Source organism: Mustela nivalis, assembly GCF_964662115.1.
Source record: "Mustela nivalis genome assembly, chromosome: 14".
Taxonomy (NCBI): Eukaryota; Metazoa; Chordata; class Mammalia; order Carnivora; family Mustelidae; genus Mustela; species Mustela nivalis.
Window position 1 is genome coordinate 14,586,657 of NC_139033.1, and position 26,421 is coordinate 14,613,077.

Consider the following 26,421-nt stretch of genomic DNA (forward strand, 5'->3'; position numbering starts at 1 on the left):
CCCAAAACGGAGCTAAAATCAAGGGGTCAGCAGGGCTGGTTGTTTCTGGAGGCTCTCAGAGAGAATCCACTTCCCTGCCTGTTCCAGCTTCCAGAAGCCACTGTGCTCCTTGGCTCCTGGTCGGTCCCTCCAAATCCTGCCCTCATCATCACATCCTCTCTGACGCCCCTCCCTCTCTCTTCTAAGGACCCTTGTGACAATAAAAGAACAAAGCCCTCCCATTGTATCCTCCCTCTTTCTGGCTTTGAATGATATATGGGACAGTGTAATGTCTGGTGCTGTGGCAGCCATCTTGAGACCATGAGGACAATGCTAAGTCACATGTCCACCCAGAAAACCCAAGATCACCTTCCACCTGGAGACTTGTGAGTTCATTGCATCTGCCAGGTTCCCTTTGCCACATGAGCTAATAGGTCCACAGATTCTAGGATAGGACGTAGACTCTGGGGGACAAGTATCCTGCTTCCCACACCCCACTCAGAGATATGTGGCCTCCTCCCACACAGCCCCCTCCACACCTGGCAACACCCTTGTGCCAGGGCAGAATGACATTTGCGGCCCAGGTGCCTCTTCCTTTCTGGAACATTCTTGCCTGCGGCCAGAGGACCAGACCCCGGCCGGACAAGGTGGACCAGATCCCACGGTGACAGAGGCCCACTGTCTTCTTAAAGCATGCCACCTGGCAGGCTGGGTCCACATCCCCTCCAGCCCCTCCCCATAGGACACCACACCCCCCACCCCACACTTGACTTGCAGCCTGACTGCCTTTAAAGAAACCCAGGGCAGGACACACTCTGGGTGGCTTCTTTTAAGCTGTGCAGTGGGGGGCCTTTGTTCTCACAAAGGAGTCTAGACAACAAGCACTTTCCGCCGCTGCCCCCTCCTGACTTCAGCGACCACAAGGACAGCCTTGCTTGACCACAAGGACAGCCTTGCTTGATGGTGACACAAGGGTGTCAGAACCTCAGTTGTGACAGGGGGCTCCTCGGCCCCCTGATATTCCTGGCTAGGGGTGTGACTGGCTGAGATCTCTCTGACAGACAGAGATCACAAGTAGGCAGAGAGGCAGGCAGAGAGAGAGGAGGAAGCAGGCTCCCCGCTGAGCAGAGAGCCCGATGTGGCGCCCCATCCCAGGACCCTGGGATCATGACTCGAGCCGAAGGCAGAAGCCCTAACCCACTGAGCCACCCAGGCACCCCCCATCTTCACTGATTTTAGGGCACACTTCAGTGGCATCAAGCAAATCCACGGTGTTGTGCAACCCGGGTCACCATCCATCTCTGGAACTTTCTCACCTGCCCAAACTGTCCCCAGGAAACACCAGCGCCCGGGCCCCTGGTGCCCCCATCCCCCATCCTGTCTCTGTCCCTGGGACCCCTCTGGCTGCCCCGTATGAGCGGACTCCTGCGGTGGGGGTCCTCTTACGGCCAGATGCTCTCGTCACCAAACACCAGGTCTCCCGAGCTTATCCATGGTCGGGGAGTGGGGGGTGGGGGGGTCAGGGGCAGGTCTGCCTTGTTTCGAAGCTGAGTCACATTCCAGCAGCTGGAGGGACCTCACTTTGACCACACCTCTGTCTGTGGGCACCTGGGCTGCTGGGGTCACGCGGCCACAAACACGGGTGCGCAAATAACCTGCCGCGTCCTCGCTTTCCATTCTTTGGGGCCACATGCCCAGCAGGAGAATGGCTGCGTCATATGGTAATTCTGTGTTTAACTTTTCCGGGAACCCAAGCCCGGGTTTCCACAGAAGCCTCGTCGTGCCGCAACCTCACCGACAGGGCACAAGGGCACCCGTTTCTCCACACCGTCGCCAACCCTGGCGATCTTCCCGGGTTTTGGTACCAGCCATCCTCGTGGGTGTGCGGTGGAATCGCTGTGGTTTTCGTTGGCATTCGTTCGTGCATCTTTTCCGGAGATAAGTCCTTGCCCCGTTTGTTTGTTTTTGCTGCTGAGCTGTCCCACCAGGAATGTAAGGCCGCACTGTCCATCTGCTCTTGATCGTTCCCCACGTCCCCCAAACAGAAGCGTGAGAGCCCTCCCTGATCTCCTTCCCTCCCACCCCAAGAACAGTCTATTGGACAACCCAGTGGCTCTGTGAAGCGGCTCTTCTTTCCGCAGAAGAAATCTGAAATCTGTTCCTGTCTTCCAAGGGCGTCCCAAACGAACTGAAACCGAATCTAAACCCCTCACCATGTCCTACAAGGCCCCAGCCTGCCTCTCCCCGGCTCCAGCCCCACTGGCCCATTTCCTCTTCTGTCACTACATAAGCAACTTCCCACCTCTGGGCCTTTGCACGTGCTGTGCCCTCTCCCCAACAAGCTGCTCCCATGCCTGACTCCTCCTTGAAAAGGCCCGCCCAACCACCCCACCAGAGCCTGAGGTCAACTCACCAGCCTTGCCCCTTTCGGACGGCCTTGGTGAGCATCTCTGTTTGCTTGTGCACGGGCCGTGGCTCCTGCTATGATGTCGGTAGCTGAGACCGGGGCCCGGTCAGCTCCATCCACAACGGCAGCCCCCACACTGCCAGGGCCCGGCACACAGTAAGGTACTCAGCGAACATGTGCCAAAGGAACGAGCAAGCTTTCCGATCACTCAGGACCCAGCACCCCTCCTTCTCACAGCAGGTGCCCCCCACCACTCCCACCCCAACAGTATCACTCCTTCGGCTGATTCACAAACAGGGCTGCCCAGAGCCCATTCTCCACCGGCCTGTCCCATCCGTCCACGGGGACTGAAATCCCCTGAGCCCTTCGGTGCGGCTAAGGAGGCAGCTGGTGAAGAATGCAAAGCTCCCCTGGCTAGAGGAGGGGCACCCCCTGCTAGTGCGGCTCCCTGTCCACGCGGCAGAGACATGGAGCCCGCCCTGTTTCCCCGAGACGGGTCGGCCAGAGGACAGGTGTGAGATCTCCCGAAAAGTCACAGATGCCGCAGAAGCGCAAGGCTGCTTGTTATTACGTGCAAAACCACGAAGAGGGCTCGAGAAGCCCCTCCCGACACTGTCCTCCAGGGCTGAAGGCTATCTGGAGCCTCAGCTGGACTCTGTCCCAGCCCTGACCTTCCTTCCCTCCTCGCCAAGGACACAGGTGGCCACGACTGCTGACAGCTCCCCCGCACTTACTCAGCTCCCAGCCACAAGGGAGCCCGGAGGTCAGCAACGTCAGTGCTCGCGTCTTGTGGAAGAGGATGGTGAGAGCCAGGCTGCCCGCCAAGGACAGCCTCCCCGCCTCCTGCCCCCACCACAGCCCCTCTGCTGCCCCTCCCCGGGCCACGCACGTCTGCCACCCTCCTGTTCCAGGTGTTCGGGACACGCCCTGCCTCGCCGTCCCCACCACCACCAACCCCAGGCTCTCCCCGGGAGCAAGCAGCACCCAAAGCACTGCTCATCCAGTCCTCAGCCGTGGGGACGCCCACAGCACCCCACCTGACAGACGGGGACACTAAGGCAGGATGCTTGCCCTGTGCTTAAGGCTTTCAGCACGGTCAGAACCCCCAGGGGCTTCGGATGGCCCCGCTTTCCTGTGGGAACTCTTCCATCCCCAGGACCCTGGACAGCCTCCGTGAACAAACTCTGAATTTACTCCAGAAAGAGACTGGAAATCGATGGCACAGCTGAACACGCACGGGGCAGGGTCTGCTCACGCCCCATTCACCAATCCGTGTGTCCCTCGGAGCAGCATCTGCGTGGCCCAGGCTAGGACTGTCCCCGCTTTACAAATGAGGAAGCCAAGGCCCGGACAGGCGTCACTTGCCCTCGGTCACACAGCTGGAGGGCACTGTCCCACCGAGACAAGCAGACATCAGCTCACCGAGGAACACCCCCAATGAACTGTCATGAACACCTAGAAATCTAGATTTCTGTGCAAATCCGCCCGCCTTTAAATGCTGGCTGCCAAGTTACTTAAGTAAAATGTTTGATCGCAGTGTGGGCCACACAAAACACCCCTCCAACCAAGTCTGGGCTACCTCCCTGGGAACAAAGCGGGAGAGCGCAGGCGATGGTCCAGGCTCGCCTTCCGCCGCCAGCTGTGTGACCTCTGGCAGTCTCTCTGCCTCTCGGAGCCTCTGTGCCTCCACTTGGACCAGTTAAGGATCTTAAAATGAGATTATCCTAGATCACGCGGGGAGGCCCCAAATCCAAAGACAAGTGTCCTTAGAACAGAAGAGAAGATTCAAAGAAGGGCCGTGTGCAAAGGAAGGCAAACATCGGAGGGATGTGGCCTTCAGCCAAGGGCCACCTGAAGCCACCAGAAGTTCAAGACAGGCTCCTCCCCCAAAGCCTCTGCAGGGAGCATGGCCTCCGTCAACACCTTGATTCCAGATGTGGGGCCTCCAGAGCCGCGAGAGGATGCATTTCTCTTGCTTTAAACCACCAAGTCTGTGATTGTTTGCTACGGCAGCCCCAAGCACCCAACATGTTCCCCGAGAAAGTTCTGGAAGACACACAGGCATTTCCAGCGAGAAGCCTTTTCTAAGATGGATCCCAACCTGTGACTTCCTGGGTCACGTCCGAGAGGTTCTGGCAGGAACTAGGAAGCCACAGCTCTGCCTTCACTATGCTGTTTCCCAAGCCCAGGGGCTGGAGGGAGGGCCTGCGGCCGGGCCCTTACGAGGTGATGTAACCGCCAAGGCAAGGATCTCCAAGATCCACCCCCAGGTACCAAACCCAAGGTGGAAAAAGGCACGCGGGCATGCGCGGTATGTGCCTGGGAAGGAAGGATGTACCAGTCCCCGTGGACACACACGGTGTTTCTCAGGAAGGAGCTAGTAAACTAAGTAAACTAGTCAACCAGTAAACCAAGTTACCAAGCAGCCCCCTGGAGTAAGGACCCACCGTCAGGGCAGGGAGCGGTGACTTTTCAGCCTGGGCGATTTTCTGAGCTTGGACTAGTTTTTCACATGCTTTCAATTTTTAAAAACCATGCCCCTGTTTTTCTTTCTTTATCTCATTTCTGATGTCAGCAGGGGCTTTCTGGGCACAAGCCGGCCCTGGGAGCACATTTAGTCCCCCTGTCATGAGAAACAGGACCGGCTGAGGCCGTGGGAGCTGAGAACATCTGTACGGGTCCAGAGGGGCTGGCAGAAGAAAACCGAGTTCCCAGAGAACCGAAGAACTAGGGGCTGGGTCTGAGCCTGGAAATCTGCAGGTCCGAGGCTTGGGCACACACACTGGGGTGGGTTGAAGAGCGTCCCCCAGAATTCACGTCCATCTGGGACCTCGGAATAGGACCCTATTTGGAAATAGCATCTTTGCAGAGGGAACGGAGTTACGGATCTGGAGAGGAGTTCATCCTGAATCCAATGACAGATGCCCTTCTAAGAAGAGGGGAGGACAGAGACCCACAGAGGGGGATGGCCACGTGAGAACAGAGACCCCGGGAAACTCACACACACACACACACACAGAGATGCACACCATTACAAGCAGGCGGGGACACTGCTCTGGGACAGCTCCCGGTCCCGGACACGCGCCCACCCCCTCTCCCGCTCCACGATTTCTCAGGAGAACCTCACGTCATCTGCCACTCCACGCTTAGTTCACTTGCACCATCCGGAGCCTGAGATTTCTGATTAAGCCAAGCCCAAGGCCTGGGGTCTACCCCACTTTGGGTGACCCCCCCCAGCCGGCCCCTCACACTCTCCAAGGCTGGGACCCTGCACCCCGACTGACATACAAAAAAAAAGGTGGCGGGACACCTGGGTGGCTCAGTCATTCAGCCTCTGCCTTCAGCTCAGGTCATGATCCCAGGGTCCTGGGATCGAGTCCCATATTGGGCTGCTGCTCCCTCTCCCACTCCCCCTGCTTGTGTTCCCTCTCTCGCTGTGTCTCTGTCAAATAGATAAATTAATTTTTTTAAAATATTAATTAAAAAAAAAAGGAAAAAAGGTGGCTCGGACTCAGAAAGGCACATCAAAACAACACCCACCACCACCAGAAAGGTTCAAGAAGGCCTGAAGGTCTAGGCGCTGCCGTGGGTGGTCGTGCTTGTGCCCGGCACACCGCGACCCAGCACTCCACCACCAGCACAGCCCACGGAGGTCCCCGCGAACCAGAAGGTGGGGGAACACCCCTCCCCAGGGCTACGCAACGCAAGGTGCCCCTGGGCGGGGCTGCCTGGCCACACCCGGCTCCAAGCACTGGGCACCAAAGCCTGCGTGGAGGTGTGGTTCATCCACAGAGCTCAGAGACGTGGGGCACCTGCCATAGGTCACACAGCAAGCAGGAGGCAGAGCCGGGAGGGGAGCCCACGCCTCCCACCTCAATCCGGAACCGTGCTCCCAACCTCTGCTCCGTGGGCAGATTCCCAGCGCGACACGGGATCGTGCACCGTGCACGTGAGCCCACGCTCTCGAACACGCACGTGTGCTCCCAGGCCCGCAGAGGCACGTGGACACCCACGCTCTCCACAGCTCTAGTCACCGTGGCTCCGAGGTGCGTGCGGCCCACGTGTCCCTCCACGGGTGAGCGAGTCGACAAAGTGTGCTCTCCCCACGGGATGAAAACAGGGGGCGGCCAGGGGAGGGCCTGAACCGTGGACACCTGCCACAGGGCGGCCGGCTGGCCGGCGAGAACGTGGAAGCAGCCAGACAGGACAGGACACAGACTGTAAGACCCCGCGGGTAGGAGCCGTCAAGAACAGGCAGGTCCGCAGACTAGGAAAGCAGGCTGGGGTCACGGGGGGCTGGGGGCCCTCTCTGCCCCCAGAGAGGGAGGACTAAGGGGGGACGAGGCTGTCCTAGGAGCCCACGGAGGCCCCTGTGAAGGCACTGAGTGCCACCAAACAGATCACTTTAAAATGAGTGACTGTACATGATGTGAATTTCACCTCCACTAATTACAAAGTGAAAAACTTAACGAGGGGCGTGAACGCTGGTGCAACCGCTCTGGGAATGAGCCTGACGCGTCCGGGCAGAGCCGAAGCTGCACTCCCGGGGACCGGAGGCCCTACCCGGGCTGCGGGCCCTCGGGGAACGCGGCCGTGCACGCCCACCGGCCGCTGCTAACAGGACACACCCGGACGGCCTCCTGGAACACTGCCCCAACGTGAAAACCGGGCGTGGCTTCTTGCAACCCCCAGGCTGGCTCTCACCCACAGAACGAGAAGCCAAAAACAGACCAAAGGGTATGGTACGTGGGTCCCGGTCCATCTGGGCTGAGCTGTCAGAATGAAATGCCACCGACAGCATGGCTTAGTCCCAGCAGACATTTGTTTCTTACAACGGGGGTGGGGGGACGGGGGCTGGAAGTCTGAGGATGCCCTCGTGGTCTGGGGAGAGCCCCCCTTCTGGCGGCAGGCTTCTCAGGGTGTCCTCAATGGGGGAAGGGGCAGGAGACCGCCGGGGGTCTCTTTGATAGGGGGTTGTGAATCCCCTCGGTGACACCAAACCGCTAGGCTCTCCTGATCCCAACCACCTTCTGATCCTATCACCCAAGTCACCAGGTGTGCGGTGTAGGAATCTGGCGGGGACACAAACACACCCACTGCAGTGGCCCCACAAACGCCAAAACCCTCCTCACAGGCCCTCAACCCAAAAGTCCCAGTCCAAAGCCCCATCCAGAAATCGACATCAGGTACGAGCAAGGCCCCAGGCTGGAGCCTGTGAGATCAAAAAATGCATGGGCTTCTAGAATACCATGGGCAGGGGTGGGGGGAGGAGAGGCCCAGGTTCAACACTCCCATTCCCGAAAGGAGAAAAAAAAAAGGTGGACGGGTCCAAGGGGAGCCTAAAACCCAACGGGGCCAACCACACTAAACCCTGGAATCATTCCTGGGGTCCCGCCCTGGTCTTGAGGAACAGCACATGGGCAGCTAAACGGCCCCACGGTGCATCCATCCATCCGTAAAATCTAAGATTTCCAGGCACCTTCCCTCACTCCTCCGCCCTTCCCCTTGGGCTCCAGCTGGCTGCCTTCCTGAAGGCTGGCTCACACCCCCATAGATCCCCTTATCAAACCGTCATCAGCCACACCCGGCCTTCTCTCTCCACCGTGGAGAAGGTGAGAGGTTTCCAAGCGGTTCGATTCTGCCTCCCTCTGATGAACCATCTGTAGGTCGCCTCGCTGTTGGCATTTTACGATGAGCCCAGGCCCAAGCCAAGCCACACCTCCCACCCCGGGCTCAGGTGTCCGATTTCATCTCCTGCCGGCTTGACCCGCCACCGGACACCAGCTCAGGCAGGCTCCGGCTCCTTTCTCTCAAGGATGGCCTCTCCTCCGGTTTCCAAGCAGGTGCCCACGTCCGGAGCCACCCCACCCGGCTCCCGACCACCGGGTGTTCTCTAAGAAGACGGGGGGCTCTCGCCAGCTCCCCTCTCCTCCTTCTGAGCCCTCACCAGGATTGATCCTAAGGGTCCACTCGGGTCAATGTGAGCTCCTTCCGGCTGGCATCCCATTCTCCCAGCCTCTGCCGGGACCTCTTCCCCAGGTTTGGGTGCGGTGAGAGCAGCACCCCACTCCGGGTACTGATCTCTGCCCTCGTCCATCCCAGCTTCGAGATCAAAATGCCATAGGTAGGGCGGCTGAGAAACAACAGATCTTCACTTCTCACGGTCTGGAAGTCTGAGATCAAGGAGGCGGCAAAGGCACGTGAGAGCTCTCTTCTGGGTCGTAGGCTTTCTGCTGTGTCCTCACAGGGCAGAAGTGGCCGGGGACTGTCCGGGGACTGTCTGAAAAGGGCACTGATGGGGGGCACCTGGCTTGAACTCAGGCTAAGCCTCTGACTGTTGATTTCAGCTCAGGTCATGAGCTCAGGGTCATGGGATCGAGCCCCGTGTCGGGCTCTGCACTCAGCACCGAGTCGCTTCTCTCTCTCTCTCTCTCTCTCCAATAAATAAAATCTTTAATAGATAAATCAGAGTGCTCTAACGCTTTTATAAGGGCCCCACCCTCCAGACCCAGTCACCTCCCAAAGTCCTGCCTCCTCATACCATCACCCTGGGCTGTAGGTTTTGCCAAGAAATCAGTTTTGGGAGAACGGATGCTCGGACCACAGCCGTGTGACAGGTGTCCGCGTGTGTCAGGCACCTCCCTGGAAGCAAGTCCTCTTTCGCCCCAGGGAGGAATCAAAGACTAGGGAGTTGGGACAAGGAAGCTGGAGGCCGCAGCGGGTGGTATCCAGGAAGCCTGGGAACGGGCGGCTGAGCCGAGTCCTGGGAAGGCAGAGTCCCGGCAGCTGCCAAGGGATTCCGGCTGCAGTAGGCTCGGAGCCGAGTAGGACCCGCATGACCTCTACCGCCGGCCCAGAGGCCAGAAGGGGCCAGGCTGACAGGGCCTGAGATTTCTGCAGGACTCAGAAGGATGGGGGGGGGGGGGGTCCCAGAACAGAGGGGAGCCCCTCGGCCACCACCCAGCTCGGCTCTCCAGCCCAGTGGAGGAGGCGGGTGTCTGGCCCAGCCCAGCCCAGCCCACAGCCGGTCACACTTCCCGGTGCAGGGGTTAATCCAGAGGCGGGGTGGGGAAGGGGAAATCGGGCAGCAGAGGCCGGCGGAAGGACCCCCGGCCTTGGCTGGTGCCTCGCGTGAGGGCCAGAAGGACTCTGGACGGGGTGTTCAAGCCCTCCCTGGGGTCCCGGCCTGCAGCGGGTGAGGCTGCCAAGCTGCGGGCGGGTTGGTGGGGGGGGGGGTCCAGACACCCACCCCAACGGAGCCATGAGAGCTCTGCTCCCATGCGATGCACACAAGGAGGCTTTTGTGTAGGAATCGGTTGGAAGAAAACGTGCACTGATGAAGAAACAACGGGACAGACCCACATCGCGGGGCACCCTGCCAAACACACTGGCCCGGTCCCCTCGCCAGCAATGAGCACCGCTGGGCAGAGGGCTCCCTCCAGTCCCCCCGCACGGTTCTGGCAATTTCCCCAAGCTAAAATTTTTTCCAACTAGAAACCCGGGAAAAGAGCGCAGGAACTGCCGTCCAGTTGTTTTAAGGGGCAGAACGGTCCCTTGTGGGAAAGGCTGGGGCAGCCACACGGTGGAGCCTTCCCAGGCCTCCGGACGGACTAGCGAGAGCCCCCGAAGTGAGCCGGGAAGACTCCGAGAAGAGAGCAACAGTGCAGTGAGAACAGCAAGACGCGGGAATCGGGGCCCCGGACAGTCCCGCTCAGGGGAAACGGAGGCAGGCTAATCCTTGTATGGGCTCGTGTCCGTAAGGCTAAGACGACGCCAAGAGCAAACACTTACGTGACACTTGCTAAACTGTTGTCCTAAGTGGTTTACATATGCCAACTCCTCCACACGTTAAGAGCCCTAGAGAGGAGATTCCATTTTACAGAGCAAAAAGTAAGGCCCAGAAATGTTACGTCACTGGCCCAAAGGCACACAGCTGGCACGTGGCAGAGTCAGGATCTGAACCCGGATGTCTGGCTCCAAAGCCCCCCATGCTCTTGGGTCCACCAAATCTCCTGGACGCCAAAACCTTGGCCAAGGGCTGGAGAAAACTCTGGGGATTTGCGAACTCACGGCTGACCTTGACGGTGACCTGCGGCGCCCCCTCATTCAGTACTACCTCCCAGCTCCCGACAGCCCCCTCTGCCCCACGCCTGTCACCCAGATGGAAGGTGACCATGTACCCACCCAGGGTATGCTGTCAGGGATGTTCCCAGGGGCCCCGAGGGCCTGGCTGCCTGGGCAGGCTCCTCCCACACACACCTCCACACTGTCCTAGCTAAAGAAGTAAATGTCCCAAGGTCTGGGGCAAGGGCCAGCAGGCTGGCAGTCATTCCTCCGGGGATTCGTAAGCCACACTGCAGAATGCACCTGCCAGCCTCAAGGACTCCAGTCCAACCTCCCAGCGGTCCCTGGGCGGACTGTGATAAAGGCCACAGGGTCTCCGTCCGTCCCTCCCTCGCCACTCTTCCCTCCAGCACGCAACCTGGGGAGCCTCCCACCGGGAGCAGACGAAGCCTGAACTTCGGCACACTGCGGCTCCGACATCTCGCCCAGTTTATAGAACAACACCTCCTCCCAATCCTGCCGCCAGGATGTGGGGCAGACAGGGGACACAGGAACACTGGTGAAGGGCTGAAACCCGCAACTGCTCAGCTGCTTCCGAGCCCTGCTCCCCTGGCCCATGCGGCCTCTTCCCAGCATCCCACCCCCTTGGCTCACCTGGGACAATCTGCCCTGCCAGCACTCACTGTTAATTTGCGCTGGGGCCTCATGTAAATCCCTGCTCCCTCTGGGTTTTGTTTTCCCCAAAGGAAAAATTTTTAAAAGGTGTCAAGTAAAATCCAAGTTCCAGATCTAACGATCTGAGAGCTTGTGAAACCTTCCCTGATAAAAAGCAAAGAGCTGCAAGCTACCACCTCCACAAGAGGTCTTCAATTAAGCCAAACAAAATAATCTCTAACACTGGAATTGGCAGAGTCACAGAGGCAATGACATACAGAGGGGAAGCTCTTCTGGGGCAAAGGGCCCTTCAGCCAATTTTTTCTGCCTGTCACCTTTGCCTCTTTCTGCTAACACCCTCATCCCCCACCCTCACCCCCATCCCACCTCCTTCTTATGTAGGGCTCCACCCCACCCACCTAACTCCCTGTGGTTTGGGAAAAAAGAAACTCCTCCCCCAGCTCCAGGGATGGGCACATGATCCAATCCTGACCAGTCACAGCAGTCCACTTCTCAAGTCCGGGTGACGGGCTCAGGGAGGAGCGTGTCACTGGAGCCCAGCCAATCAAAGCCAATGAGCATTCACAGCACAACTTTTCCCAGCTACTAGGAAACTTCTCTAATTACCCTTAAAGGTTCCTCCACAAGGCTCCCTTTGGAGACCTCTTGGGAACGTCAAAGCCTCCAGACTCTCTCCCACATAGTGCGGCTGACCATTTGTTTTCTGAGCCCCAGACTGAGACGCCAGTGAGTGATACGGGAGCATATGTACCAAAATATGAATCTTTAACTCCAGGATTGCATTCAGGACCCACGGGAAGAAGAGCAGGGTCAGGAGAAATCCCCCGATGACTCCCAGGCTGACAGGCGGTTCACTGAGTGTAGGGAAAGGATTTTGTATAGGTGAGTCAGCGGCGTGATGCCTTACAGAGTAAAACCATCAGCGGGATGGAACGAGTGGACCGAGTCTCCCCCTCCAGCCTCACTTAGTCTCTGCTGGTGGAGACAAGAGATGGTCCGTAAGTGACTGCCCTTTCATGCTGAAGCAGGAAGGGAAACACACCCCTCCCCCGTGCCAGTCACCTGCCAGCTCAGGCCACTCTACCTGGTGTGAGGATCCCCACTCCCTCCAGGAGGCAGAAGGAAAGGGCTCTAGACCAGCCTCCACACCTCCCCAAGCCCCCCAGCCAGGACAGGTGCTGTTTCTTTACCCACCACTCACAGACGGCCCTGATGGCATCTCTGTAAGTCATGTTGGGACTGAGACGGGGTCAAACAGAAGACAGCAGTGCCCAGCCAGGGGACACACCCAGTCGCTGGGAGGGGGTAACATGGGGTAGCTATAACACAGATGGGGCAAACAGTGGCAGTGGGGCTCGTGGGGGAGGGTTGGTGGTCAGGGGGTATCATCTTCAAGAGGTCACATTAGAGTGGAAACATAAAAGAGGAACCAAGCACAAGAACCAGAGGGGAAAAGCATTCTGTGGAGAAGTAACAGCACATGCAAAGGCCCTGGGGCAGGAAAGAACACAGGGGCACTGCAGGAAAACAAAGACCTGTGGGGCTGGAATACGGTGAGCATTCTGAGAATGGAAGCAGGCAGGGGCTGGACTTACAGGCTGTGGGGACAGGCAGGCTTCCTACCCCATGCAAGAAGCTTTTCATCACAGTGCTAAATGGTCCCAGTTGTATTTTCTAAAGAGCATTCCAGCTGCAGCAGCGAGAGCGGACAGCACGGCGGCAAGAAGGCGCAGGAGCAGACAGCATGGGGAGGACGCTGGCAAGAGGTCTGCAGCAGGGGTCCGTGCAGAGGAGGGAAGCCAGCCCCGTCCCTGTGCAGGATCACAACCGGACGCTAGTCACAAACCTCCCTGCGCAGCCACCCTTGTCTTCTAAACATCCATTCCATAAATATTTGAGAACCCACGATTCTGTGCGAGGCACCATGCTAGGTGCTTGGGACAGGGCAACACGCAAAATCACGGTCCTGCCGTCACAGGGCCCGCATCCTCCCGGAGAGAAAGGGACAGGAGATGACAAACACGACGCACAGGTATAGTACGTAGGCCCTCACAGGGTGACAGGGCTCCGGAAGGAAGAGCTGGGGAAGGAGAAGGAGGGGTCAGAGCCCGGCGGGATGGCAATGGGCAAATTCAAACAAGGGGGAGGTCAGGGCGGGCCTCCGAGAGCGCCCGAGATCTGAACGCAGCCCTAACGGAGGTGGGAGCGCGAGTCACACACAGCGGAGGAGAGAGGCAGGCAGAGGGGAGAGTAAGGTGGAGTGTCCGTCTCCGGAACGGCCAGGAGGCTGGCCGAACTCACGGCAAGGTCAAGGGAAGGGGAGGGCCGCGCGGGGCGAGGGGCAGTTGGGGGAGGCGTCAAGAGCCAACAGGAGGGTGCAGCTCTGACCCCGAGGAGGGGGTGGGACAGGCCCCCGGCGGGGGTTTCGAACAGAGGAGGACCGTGAGCTGACTGCAAAGGTCACAGGTTCCCTTCGGCTGCTGTGCGGAGAAAACCCAGCCCGGGAGCGAAGGCGGACGCAGGGAGGCCGTCGGGAACCCAGGTGAGAGCGGGTGGCCCCTGGGACCGGGGCGGGAGCTGGAGGTGTGGCCCTTCCAGTGGGATCCAGGATGTCCTGCGAGGAGGGAGTCAGAAACCTGCTGACGGGCCAGTGTGCGAAGTGAGAGTGAGAAGGGAGATCCGGGCCTTTCCGCCCGGGCAGTTCGAGGCTGCAAAAGCCACAGACAGAGATGGGAATGCAGACAGAGCCTGGAAGAAGGGACAGAGATAGGATCGGGGCCTGGGGCGGGGAGAGGGGCCGGGCACAGGCCGGGGTGTGCAAGCAGCCTTCCACCACCGGAACTGAGACACAGAGCGGGCCCCTGGATGCCGCGGGGGCTGGAATTCAGGAGGAAGATCTCGGCCTGGGATATCAGCCGGGAACCCGAGACAAAGGTGCCACTCACTGCCCGAGGCTCCCAGAGCTCAGCCAGGGAATGCACGACCCAGAAAGGATGTCCAAGGCTGAGCCCTGGGACCCGCCAGGAGGCCAGGGGTCAGGGAGATAAGGAGGCCCGAACACAGGAGACAAAGAGCAGCCAGCCGGGGAGGGAGGAGGAAAACCAAGAGAACAGACGTTTCTGGAGACGCGTCTCAAGAGTCCTTCCAGGACCTTCCAGAAAAGGTGGAAGGAACTTCACCCAAAATGCCAGGAAGCAAACAAGGGTCAGGCCACTCCTGTTCCTTCCCTGTCCCCAGCAGGAGGCTGTTGGCAAAGAGGAAGACACAGTGCGGTGGGGGGAAGAGGAAGGAGGCGAGAAACCCACAGCTGGGCCTCGGGCCACCGGGGACCTCTGGGTTCAGGGACGATCTAGGCACACAGTAGCTTCAAATCAGGCTCAGAATCACCCCGGACGCCCTGCGATGCCCAGCTGCTGGGCCCTGCGTGGCTCCAAAGCCAAGAGTGGTCTGTTTGTGTTGTTTTGCTTCTCTGCATTTCTGCTCCTGCCAGCCACTCCCAGAGCCAGGAGAGGCCAAGGTCACGTTTGACAAGGGGGAGGGAAATGAGGCACATAAAACAAGGTCTCCTTTTGTTTTGTTTTGTTTTGTTTTGTTTTGTTTTGAATGTTTGGCCTAGGCACACAATCAAATTCTCCACACAGTACATGTGTTGACGGGGCCAAAGTTACTAGATCTTTCCTCGCTGAGAAGAGCAGGGGCCCAACACTCCTCCGCCCAGCCCTCTGGCCCTCAGATCACCAACCAGAAAAGTCTGTCTGCATCAGCCTCGTGCCAGAAGCCAGGCCTGGGAATGCCCCATGAGCCAGGTGGCCATCCGCTGCGACGCGAGGTCACCCTTCTGGGCACCAGCGACCACCAGCACGCCCGGCAGACGGCGACGGCGCAGACAGGCCAGTGCCGGGACGTGGGGACACTTTACCGAACGAGGGTTTGATGACACCAACCCGTGACTCACTCTGTGTCATTCGCTGCTAGAGGAAGACCAGCACAAGGTGATTCCAGGTAACTGAGCTTAGCCAGTTCTAGCTAATCACGTTGAATCACCGACGGGAGGCACGGCCGGTATTAGTCTTTCCAGGAAGGCACCGGGAACGGTTCACGGAACGGGAAGAGCCGGGCACCCGGAATACACCGGCGCTGCCAGGCCAGCGGAAGGCCAGACGGTGCTGGTGCCTGTCAGCACACGCATACACGCGCACCCAACACGCACGGACACGCACGGATGTGTGTGCCCGCGTGTGCTCACATATGTGACCGGGCACACCGACCAGTGTGCCTGTGTGTGACCATGTGCGGCGACATGTGTGCCCACGTCATCACTGGTGCGTGAGCCCACACATACACACACGTGTGCCAACACAGGAGGACCACGCGTCCCATGCCACACGCGGGTGCACGGCAACCTCTGTGCACGCACGCCCGCGTGTCCCCGTGTACGCCCACACGGCGACACCGTGCTCCCTGGTTACACACATCCACACGCATGTGCACGTGCTCCAGCCTGTGGCCGCACGCGTGCGTGTGCCCATGTCAACATGCGTTCGCCCATCGCCCGTCGTGTATGCACTATCGGCACACGAGACAACGCTCGCGTGAGCACACACGCCCCCTCGGGAAACCAGAGAGGAAAACAAAACTAAATCCAACTCCGGGACGCTAAAAATAGCTGTGGTTTTCAGCTGTCACCGTGGAGTGAGATGAAGTGACCTCCCACCGGCCGGGAGGACCAGGAAGTCCCCCTGTGGGAAAGAGGAAGCAAAACAACCCGGAGCGGGCATGCACCTGCGATCCCAGGGTCCCGAGAACGGAGCGCCTTCCACCCGCCAGCGCCCGCCAGTTCCACAGCCTGGTCCCCGGGGCCAGAGACAGGAGACACCCCCCGCCCCCGTCAGCAGTCCGGGGCTCAGGCGTGGCCAGGCTGGGACCCCGGGGACTTCCCAGAGCTTCGGGAGCAGAGCTGGCCAAGCCCACCCTGCAGTCAAGGCCACCCTTCCCTGCTTCCCTTGGTGTCCGCAATTCCAGAACACACACAGACACACACACACACACACACACACACACACACACACACTCCTGACTGCAGGGGAGCCCGCTGCCCGCTGGCCGTGCAGGGCAAGCAGAAGGGGAGCTCCACCCAAACAGAGCACAGGAAGGGCCTGCCCTCCTGCCAAAGATTAGCCCAAGACACTCAGAAGCAGAGAGCGGGAAGCACAGGGCAGCGGGCTCAGGATTCAAATCCTGGCCCTGCCGCGTCAGCCGCGTCAGCCGCAGCAAGTGACTTCACGGCCGGCACTGTGCTTCCCCCATTTCCTGGGTAAAAGAGAGGCAACAGGAGCTCCCTGGATGCTAAACGAGATGATGTAATACGCCTAAAACACTTAGGATGATTAGGACCCCGGCTGGCCAGTAAGAAGCGCTCCTTAACATTCTCTGTCATCAACCTCCACCTTCAAACTGATGCGCGGAGATTGGCCAGGGGGCCCGAAGCCACCCAGGGGCATGGGAGGACAGTCCTGAGGCTCTCTGGGTGGCTCTCGCTGAGGGAAGAACTCGTCTGAGTCCAAATCTCGGGCAAGGAGAGAGGATAAGGAAACAACTTGACCTCAAAACACGGACCGCCTCGCTATTCCACCATCCGCGCAGGAACGTAAGAGCTGCTCTGGCCCTCGGAGACCCTGCAGTGAGAGCGGCCATGCAGGCCTTGTCCCCAGCAGATGCCGAGGCTCAGGAGGGAGAAAGAAGCTGCACAAATAAACATATAACATAAAAGACGACTATTAGGGACATGAGGGGCAAGCTACACAGATATCTGGGGGTGAGCCCTCCAGACAGAGGGGAATGCAAGCCAGAGACTCTGTAGTAGGATCAGGCTAGGCAGCCTCAAGGACGTCAAGGAGATAGCGTGGTAGGTGAGCAGGGAGGCCAAGAGATGGTGAGGTACGAGAGGGAAGGAGAGTCAGACTGTGGGGGCCTTCAGGCCACTGAGACGAGCTTGATACTCACTCACAGTAACATAGGGAACCTTGAAGGGTTGTCAGCTGAGGGGACACATGATCTGACGGGTGTTTTATCAGGATCCCTCTGGCTATCTATGAAGACCAGAGATGAGACTACTGCACCAGTCCAAGCAGTGGATGGAGAAGGCCGCCATGGTGATGCTGAGAAGAGGGGTTGAAATCCAGATACACTTTGAAGATAAAGCCGATAGGATCTGCTGATAGACCATATGAAGGATGACCCAAGATCTTCACCTCTACACTTGGGGGAGCAAATGGAGGTGTCATTTATTGAGATGGAAACACAAGCTGGGGAAGCCTTCAGCAGCTGAAAAAATGAGTGGATAAAGCCCTCGAGACTGATTTCAATCGGAAAATCAACTTAGAGACGGCAGAGGGGACCCAGCTCCCCTCCTGGATGTGGAGGAGGCTTGGAGGCCCATCGACTCATAGTGGCCCAGCATACAAGCACCTTCCCCTGCAGCCCAGCTGCAGCAAGGGGGCTCCTCCTCCCGCTGGGCCTTCCCTGTCGGACCAGAGACACCTGGTAACTTGGAAACATACTGCCAGGGACTGGAGCGAGCATCCCTCATCCATTTGAACAGGGAGGGCCATGCACGCCAGGCTCAGTCCTAGGCAGTGGAGACAAGAGTCCCCATTCTCGGGGCTCCTGGGTGGCTCAGTGGGTTAAAGCCTCTGCCTTAGGCTCAGGTCATGATCTCAGGGTCCTGGGATCGAGCCTCGCATCGGGCTCTCTGTTCAGCAGGGAGCCTGCTTCCTCTCTCTCTGCCTGCCTCTCTACCTACTTGTGATCTCTGTCTGCCAAATAAAAGAGTCTCCATTCTCCTGGCGTTTTCCTCCAGGGTATTTACACACACACACACACCAGGAAGGTTACCTGGGGCAAATTACTCTCCAAAGCTTCGTTTCCTTATCTGTCGAGGACGATAATGAGAAGTGTCCCAGAACTGTCCCAGGACTAAACAAGACGGCATTCACCAAATGTCTGGAACACTGCCTGGCCCATGGGAATTCGCGACTGCTCTCCTTAGTGCATTCCGGCTGGACACCTCCTGTCCACTCCCACCTACTGAGGGGACGTAGAAGGGGTGAGTCTCGCGTCTTTCCCTGGACCTCTCCCAGCAACCTCAGCCTACAAGGCTGCTCCGCTGTGTGCCGCCCACGGTGGGAGGCACGTTCGACCACTCTCTGGGGAAATCTTGGATTGGTTACTAGTTTTTAATTAAACACATAACACATGAATATTCTCCTTGTTTAAAAAAAAAAAAAAGCAGGGGCGCCTGGGTGGCTCAGTCGGTTAAGCGTCTGCCTTCAGCTCAGGTCACGATCCCTGGGTTCTGGGATCGAAGGTTTGAGTCCCGCGGCGGGCTCCTTGCTCAGCAGGGAGTCTGCTTCTCCCTCTCCCTCTGCCTGCTACTCCCCCTGCTCACTCTCTCTCTCTCAAATAAGTAAATTATTATAAATTTAAATAAATTAAATCTAAATAAATAAAATCGAAAAAAGAATTACAGATAAAATATGTTTCCCTCGGCCACAGCCCGAGCCTCACCCTTTGCCCCGAGAGTGAGCACTCTGTCAGTCCACCCCTTTTCTGACTGTGCGTGCACTGTCCCCCACTGGAAATACAGGTTATTGTTTTGTGACCTGAGTTTTATCTCAACGACTTCTCTATTTTGCCAACTCTCTGTGCTAAAGCATACACATCGAGTCCCTTCTTTCTAACTTTTGCCTAGAAATCTATTGGATGAAGGGCTCCGGCTCCCACCCCCACCTTATTTCCTAGGTCCTGGCTGACACGTAGACCCCACCTCGGGACTGTGGCTCTGGCCCTCCACTGCCACGAGCCGTACAGATGCCAGCAAGCCCCGGACCTCTGCTATGCCTCAGTTTCCTTACCTGTAGGAGGAAACCAAAGCACCACCTCAAGGCTGTGGTCAGAGTCAAACAAGAAACACGAGACATGTCCAAGGTATTTGCACACATACGTAACTGCCTTTGGAGTGTATAATCTCGCTGGCAGGCAAACTACACCTGACCCGTCTCAGAGCTGAAGAAAGAAACCATGCCTCGGAGGTGAAGTGAGTGGCGTGATGTCCCCAGCTAGCAAAGGGCCCAGCCAACTCGGCAGCCCCCGGGGCTCCGGAAACTGACTCGGGTTTCAGAATGCATCACCTCCCCACTCAGCCCCATCAGCAGCCTGAGAAACGTAAATCAAACCCATCAGATCCACAACAACAACAAAAGGATCAGCGTGAAGTATAATGATGGCAGACATGCAGGGGGAGTGGGGCTTTCACGCTCTTGGCGGGCGCCTAAATGCTGGAGCTTTCCAGAAAGGTGATTTGGCGGTAACTGTCAAAATTCAAACGAAACAGGCTTCGTGGTCTACAGGCTTCTGTTCTGAAAATCTGCCCTGTGCGGGTATTCGTGACATGTAGGCCAAGAGGTATGGACCAGGACACTCACGGTTCAGATGCTTGAGACAGAGAAAATCACCAGTCAGTAGAGAAACCAGGAACTAATCAAGGGCATAGCGATTTAAAGCAATACCATGCAGAAAGGGCAGGAAAAATGATTGATTGATTTGTTGTGACCTGAAAACATTTTCAAGAGATATCTGCGAAGTGAAAAGCAAACTGCAGAATATTTATATGTGGTATAATTCCATGTATGTAAAAAATACATCGTAATGTGTGTAAATACATACTTATGACATAGGCACCGATAAAGGTCTAGAAAGATACGCACCTGCCAACAACGGTGGTAATTATTATCTGAGAATGGGAATAAAATGGAGGGATCTCTTTTCCCCTCTGTTTGAATTTTTTTATTTTTTTCCAAGCAAGAATTCATGTCTTATAGGCGGACTTCTTTAGTTAACCGAAAAGCATAAGAAAATAGCAAAGCACAAGGCCTCCCATTCACGCTGCCCATGGACACGTGCAGCCAAAGAAAACACCGGCAGGCAGTCCCTCCCTCTCGTCACGACCCGCCCACTCGGTCCCCCGAACACAGACATCCTTCTTCCACGGGAAGGGACTTGGCTGGGACTCAGCCTGGGCTGCCCAAGAAGTGGCTGTCCTGGGCTGGGCTTGCCTTCCTGCCTTCACGCCACTCGGACCCAAACCAATCATCTTCGGGAGATTCACGGAGGATGCGGGGCGGCTCTGGCTCCACCTTAAGCCTGGAAATTCTCGGTCCAGGACAGCTGAGGATGATGGCGGTCTCCACTCTGGAAACCCAGAGTTAGAGTGGGGGAAGGAGGGGGCACCTGCGTGTCAACCCGCGTGCACAGAACTGACTGACATCCCTAGAAAGAACCACCCCGGGGGACGTCGGGGTGGCTCAGTCGGTTAAGCGTCTGCCTTTGGCTCCATTCACGATCCAAAGGTCCTGGGATCGAGCCCTGCACCGGGCTCCCTGCTCAGCGGGAGAGTCTGCTTCTCCCGTTCCCTCTGTCCCTCACCCCTGATTGTGTGCTCTCTCTCTCTCTCTCTCAAATAAATAAAATCTTTTAAAAGAGGAGGGGGAAAGGAGAAGAAGAAATCACCCTGGAGTTCACCCAGGAATGATGGGGCCGACAAGGGGTTTCAACTATAAACCCCACCCACTCTCGCACCCCCAAAGCAAGAGGCTGTTTGCACAGGGTCCTGATGGCTCCCATGTTTACAGCACCTGGATGACACCACCGGGGGCTCTCCCTGAGACAAAGCTCTCACGGCTCTTCTGAACAGTGTAACCCCTCGGCCACCGTGAGAGAGAACAAAGCAGTTCGAACGCACTGAGGTGACCCCACACACATCTGTCTGGCCACCCCCAGAGGCCAAAAAAACACGAGAGGAACTCAGGGCTCAGGGGCACCAGCGGCCAGGACCTCCTCGGAATCAGACTACAGGGCTTACTGGGACAAGATCTGCAAACAAACAAACCAACAAAAAGACACCGTGTGCCCAACATGACTCCCAGAGAGACCTTGAGAAAAGCCAGTCCTCGCCTCGTGGTGAATGACGGCCGAGTCCCAGAGAGGGGCGGTAAGCAGGTGTAAGCAGGCTGTAGACCACATTCATCCCGTGATCCATTCATCCCCAGGCATTCCGTACTGGGCAGGGGGCACAGATAGGAAACGTGGACAAGTCCCATTCTCAAAAAACCCACCTAAAGGAGCAGGCTAAGGGGAAAAGAGAAATCAACCGGCAAGTGACATTACCCACATCTTTATGGACGCTCGCTCAGTGTCTGGGCAAGATGAGCCTCAGTTTCCCCTCCCCACACTGCCGGGCTCTCTCTGGTATCAAGGCTCTGAAATGCTGTGACCCTGGCCTTTCTGAACGCCAGCTCATTTAAACAGGCTGTCCAGACACCCAGGGCAGAGTCTGATGGTCTGAGGCCAGCTAATTTGTATCCACGGTTGAAAGGGCAATCCTGCGGAAAGTTAAGATCAGAGGAAAGCCCTCTGCTAATGCGGCCTTGGGCTCCTGCCTCTGTGGGAATCTAAGGGGAAAGCCGCTTACCATTTCCAGTGGGCACCAGGAAGGCAGTGTTGGGGGAGGACCGAGCCCTGAGCCTCTCAGAAGGACCTTCCAAGGGGGAGCTTCTGGACAGCAGAGTGCTCTGCACTACTATCGAGGCCGGGGGACCCATGTGAGTCTCACAGAAGCACATGAATGGAAGGTTCCTGTCGTCCTGGGTTCACAGGAAACAGGCAAAGTGCAGCCCTAATTTTAGCAGATAGGGCCTCAGGCTGCTGTAGTCAAGAGGCGAGAAAGTAGCACCATAATGGGCTCACACTCCAGCCAGGCCTGGGCGGCAGACTGCTTAGGGTGAGGTCTCTCATTCAGGCCTCCCCAACCCTGGACCTGCGCCTCCAGGAGAGCCCCCAGATGCCCCTGCGCCCCCCAGCCTCGGCCTGGGTCGGGGAGGGTACTGCGGGGGCAGCCAGCGGCCCCTCGCGATGCGCTCCGGGCTCCCGCTGCTCCGGGGCCCTGACCCAGAGCGCCGATCCTGGCTCTGGCTCGCCCGCCCTCTAACTGCGCGCGCTCCTCCGCGCCCTGTGCCCTCCAGCCCCGACGCCGCGCGGGCCCCGGCCGGCGCCCCTCACCCACCTTGAGGACCTGCTGCTTGATGAGCGTGGGCACCACCACGATCATGACGGCTCCCAGCACGGCGCACAGCAGCCCAGCGAAGCCCAGCACCGCGACCGCCCGGCGCGCTCTGGCGCGGCTGCCCATGTCTGCGCGCCCTGGCTCCCGCCCGGCCCTCGCGTGGCTCCGCGCCTGGGGGGACGGGGACCGAGACACAGGCGACACAGGCGGCGACTCTAGGGCAGGCGGGCCGCAGCGGCACGGCGGGGCCCAGACGGCGGCGCACGGAGGAGCGCCCCGGCAGGTGGCCGGCGGTTTTATGCGCCATCGCCGGCGCAGCCGGACCGCCCCCGGGACGCCCTGGGCACCAGGATTCGGGCGGGAGCCTACGGGCGGGGGCGGGGGGCGGGGGCTGCGCCGGGTCGGGGCGGGGTCGGGGGCGGGGCGGGGGCGGGGCGCGGATCGGACGGTCCGGAGGACACGCCCCGCGGGGGGTAGTCTGCCGCCCCACGCCCTCGCTTCCGTTTCCGCGGGAGACGGCGCGGGGATCCTCGTGTGCGGCGTGCAGTGGCGTCGGGGGGGTTTGGCTCTCCCTCTGCCTCCTCTTCCCCGCTCCTCCCGCCTCTCCCTTTCCCTGCTCCTCCTCCTCCCATCACCCGCTCCCTCTCCTCTGCTCCTCTGCTCCGCTGCTCCTCCGCTCTCTCCCGGTCCTCCCGCAGCGCCCCCCCACCCTCCTGCTCCCCCCTCCTTCGCCCCTGCCCCTCCTCCTCTCCCACTTCCTCTGTCGTGACCGGCGTCATGGGCACACTTAGTAGAGTTTCCCAACTCATCAGAAACACCGGAGCCCCCATCCGCCCTTCTGCGACCTCACTGCCATCCCCCAAGCCCCCAGCCACGCTGACATTCCGTTCTAGCCTCGCTCAGACTCCCGCCTCAGTGCCTGATACACACAACCCCCCCCCCCTTGGCATTCTGTTCCCCTAGATATCTGCCCGGCTCCTTCCTTCATGACCACTCTGCCACCTTATCAGAAAGGCCTTCCACCCGCCACCTCGTGTAAAACAAAATAGCGCCAGCGCTCCCCGTCTCCCTTATCGCTGAGAACCACCTGGCTTGTTACACAGTCATTCTGACCAGCCCCCCCCAGCTGGAATGCTGCGGGCAGACTCTTGGTCTCTCTGAGCCCCTGCCTTGTCCTCCGCAGCTAGCACTCTGCCTGGCAGGTAATGCTGCGCCCCCTGGGCTTAGCACCTTGCCCAGAATGGCTCCATTTTCCAGGTGAGGAAGCAGGCACAGGGAGGTGACATGAACACACCTTAGTGTCTGCTTTCTAATGAAGAGGGAGATAGGATGAGCCAGTGAGCAGATAAAGGCTGCTTGATTGCAGGTAACAGGTGCTCCGAGAAAACACCGCAGGTGCTCCCCGACGGCTCCCCAGCCTGCACGCGACATTGAGCTTTGAGCCCCTCATTCTCTAGATCGGACTACTGAGAGGACAAGGGACTGGTTGAGGGTTACACGGGATGGGACGCAGTGTCCTCAGTGCCTGGCGAAGGCAGGCCGGTCCCTGCTGGCTCGGGAGGAGGCCTTCGGAAACTCTCCTTCAGCTGTGGAAGAAAGCAGCATGATCTGGCCGAAGCAGTATTTGTGTACAGCACCCACTCCATGCCGGCCAGAGAGCCTCGCCTGCCACTGTCCCCCACAGCAGACCTGACCTTGCCCCGGGTGCATGCAGGAGGAGCCCAGCCCCTGACCTAGATCGGGGTGCCAGGACAAGGCTGCGGTGTCAGACCGGAATGAGTCCTGGGAAACCGTGCTCCGGGCTTTCCTGCAGCAGAGTCCCAGAGCAAGGCACTTGGCCCACTCTTGGCCTCAGTTTTCTCATTTGTCCAGTGGGGACAATAAGAGCCTCTCCCCAAGGGCTGTTGTGAGGTTTAACTGCATTGGAAAACAGTGGCAGGGCTTACTTAGATCAGTTCCCGCAACACGGGAGCACGGCTGAGGCCGGTGTTGTCCCAAGACCTGCACGACCTGGCTCTCGCCCACCTTTTCTGCCCCCTCTCCCAGCCTCTCCCCTTGCTAACTGTACTCCCAGCCTCCCGGGCTTTCTTTCTGTTCCTTGAACAGCCCCAGCTTGGTACTGCCACAGGGCCTTTGCATTTGCTGTACGTTGTGCTCAGAACACTCTTCCCCCAGATCCTTCCAGAGCTCACTTCTGCTCCAGACTCCAGCTCAGCATTCACTCCCCGGAGAGACCTTCAGTGTCCAAAATGGGAACCCCAACCTACCAGTCACTGCACCCAATCATCCCCATTTTATCTGAAATGGTCTTACTGGTTTCTTTACTTTTGTCTCCCCCAGCTCCCAAGCAACAAGCCGGTCTGGTTTTGCTGATGATACATCCCCAGCACCTCGGGCAGTTCCTGGCACATGTTACCTATGCCCTGAAGTCTTCAGGTGATCAATTAGCTCACTGAGGCATTAATCAATCAAGTCAATTAGTCAATCAATTAACATATTTCATTGAACGCCTCAAGGTTTTCAACAGCCATCAGCTACGGGGATTGTCTTATCCCCATGACTTCGCTGTTCTTGGGAACTAACCAACTGAACTAACCAATGAACCTGGGGTCTACCCTGTCCCAATGCCCGCCCCCCCTCCCTGCACCCGTCTTCCCCCAAAGAGGCCCACTCGCCTTGACCCTCTCACCCAATGTAACTGTTATTCATTACGAAGTCTTCAAGGTCCAAATGTGCGTGGTGCTTACCCAAGAGAGCCTCAAGGACATGGCAGGAGGGTTCCCGCGTCAGACCAGGGCGATCGCCTGACAAGAGACACGGCGGAGATGAAAGGCTGTCTGAGACACGTGACCAGCCTTGAGCTCCCTGAGGGGAGTCATTTCCGACGGGCCTGGGGGCGGGGGGCAAGGATCTGGTGGGGGGTGCTGAGAAAACACTTCGTCATGCTTTAGAGAGAGGCCTGGCCGGGGTAGGGAGAGCTGAGAAAAACGCAGAGGGAGAGGAGAGATGAATCAGAGAAAGATATTCTCAACGTGGGTGCCGGACGGATCCCGAAGGAACCAAGTCAGATGACGTTCCTTCTCAGCTCAGACGTCTCCCCTGATCAAAAGACAGATGGTGAGTGTGGGCAAAGACGTGGGGGACGCCGGAACCCTCAGACACTGCCGGGGCGGGGGGTGGTGGGGGGGGGGGGTTGTAAAATGAGGCAGCGGCGGGGGAAACTAGAGAGTCCGAGCACGGACTGGGGTGGGGGAGAATCCAGCCGTCCTAGTCTGGGGCACAGACGGGAGAAATGGAAACATGTGTGCACCAGGGGTCGTGACAGCCCTGGGCACAGTAGCGAAAAGGTGTTACAGCCCAGATGATGAAGAGGCAAATAGAATACGGACTGTCACACAGGGGAACGTTATTTGGCTTGAGAAGGAGAGAAGTGCTGCTACGTACCACGGCGTGCGTGAACTTTGAAAACTTTACCCCGAGTGAAACTTAGAAAAGACCGCACAGGGACCCCTGGGCGGCTCCGTTGGTTGAGCGTCTGACCGGTGATTTCGGCTTAAGACAGGATCACAGGGTCTTGGGATCAAGCCCCGCACCAGGCTCCGTGCTTCGGGTGGGGGCCGGGGGGGGAGTCTGCCTGAAGATCTCTCTCTGTGCCCCTCCCCTCTCTGTAAAATAAATAAATATTTAAAAAAGAAAAGATCACATGGTGTATGATTCCATTAATAGGAAGTGACCAGAAGGGGCAAATCCACGAGACCGGAAGGTTGCCTGGCTTGGGGAGGGTCAGGGGAGCGACAGGGGAGAATCCGGAGCTAAGGGGTACAAGGCTTCTCTTGATGAAACTGTCCTGGTGGTGGTGACCCAACCCTTGGAATAGACTAAAATCCAGTAAATTGTACCCATTAAAAGACTGCACTAGAGGCTCTACAAACTACCTGTCAATAAACCGTCACTGGGAACATCAGAATGTTCTTCTGGCCCCCACCTCTCTCATACGAAGAGCCAAAGTCCTCACCACGACCCACAAGGTGACCATCATCCCCCTGACCTCGTGTTCCTCTCCCCCCCCCCCGCCGCCTCACCCCCATCCCACCTGCTTTACCTCCTGGATGTTTCTCAAACCTACCACCTTGCTCCTGCCTCAGGGCCTTTGCACCCCTCAGTCCCTTTCACTCTT

The 26,421-nt window shown here is 58.2% G+C and overlaps 1 protein-coding gene and 1 long non-coding RNA gene across 3 annotated transcripts in view; one reads left to right on the plus strand and one right to left on the minus strand.

Moving 5' to 3' along the window:
* Positions 1-22,618, minus strand: part of SCARB1 (scavenger receptor class B member 1) — a 67,926-nt gene extending 45,308 nt beyond the window's left edge. The window contains exon 1 of one of the 2 annotated variants that reach the window (XM_082698656.1): positions 22,245-22,618. In XM_082698656.1, the coding sequence (XP_082554782.1) occupies positions 22,245-22,370 (126 nt within the window). In that variant the 5' untranslated portion in view covers positions 22,371-22,618. The remainder of the gene's footprint in view (positions 1-22,244) is intronic. The other variant, XM_082698655.1, reaches the window with a different exon arrangement.
* LOC309847823 overlaps positions 1-26,421 on the plus strand; it is a 243,159-nt gene that overhangs the window by 103,435 nt on the left and 113,303 nt on the right. The gene's annotated exons all lie outside the window — the stretch shown is intronic.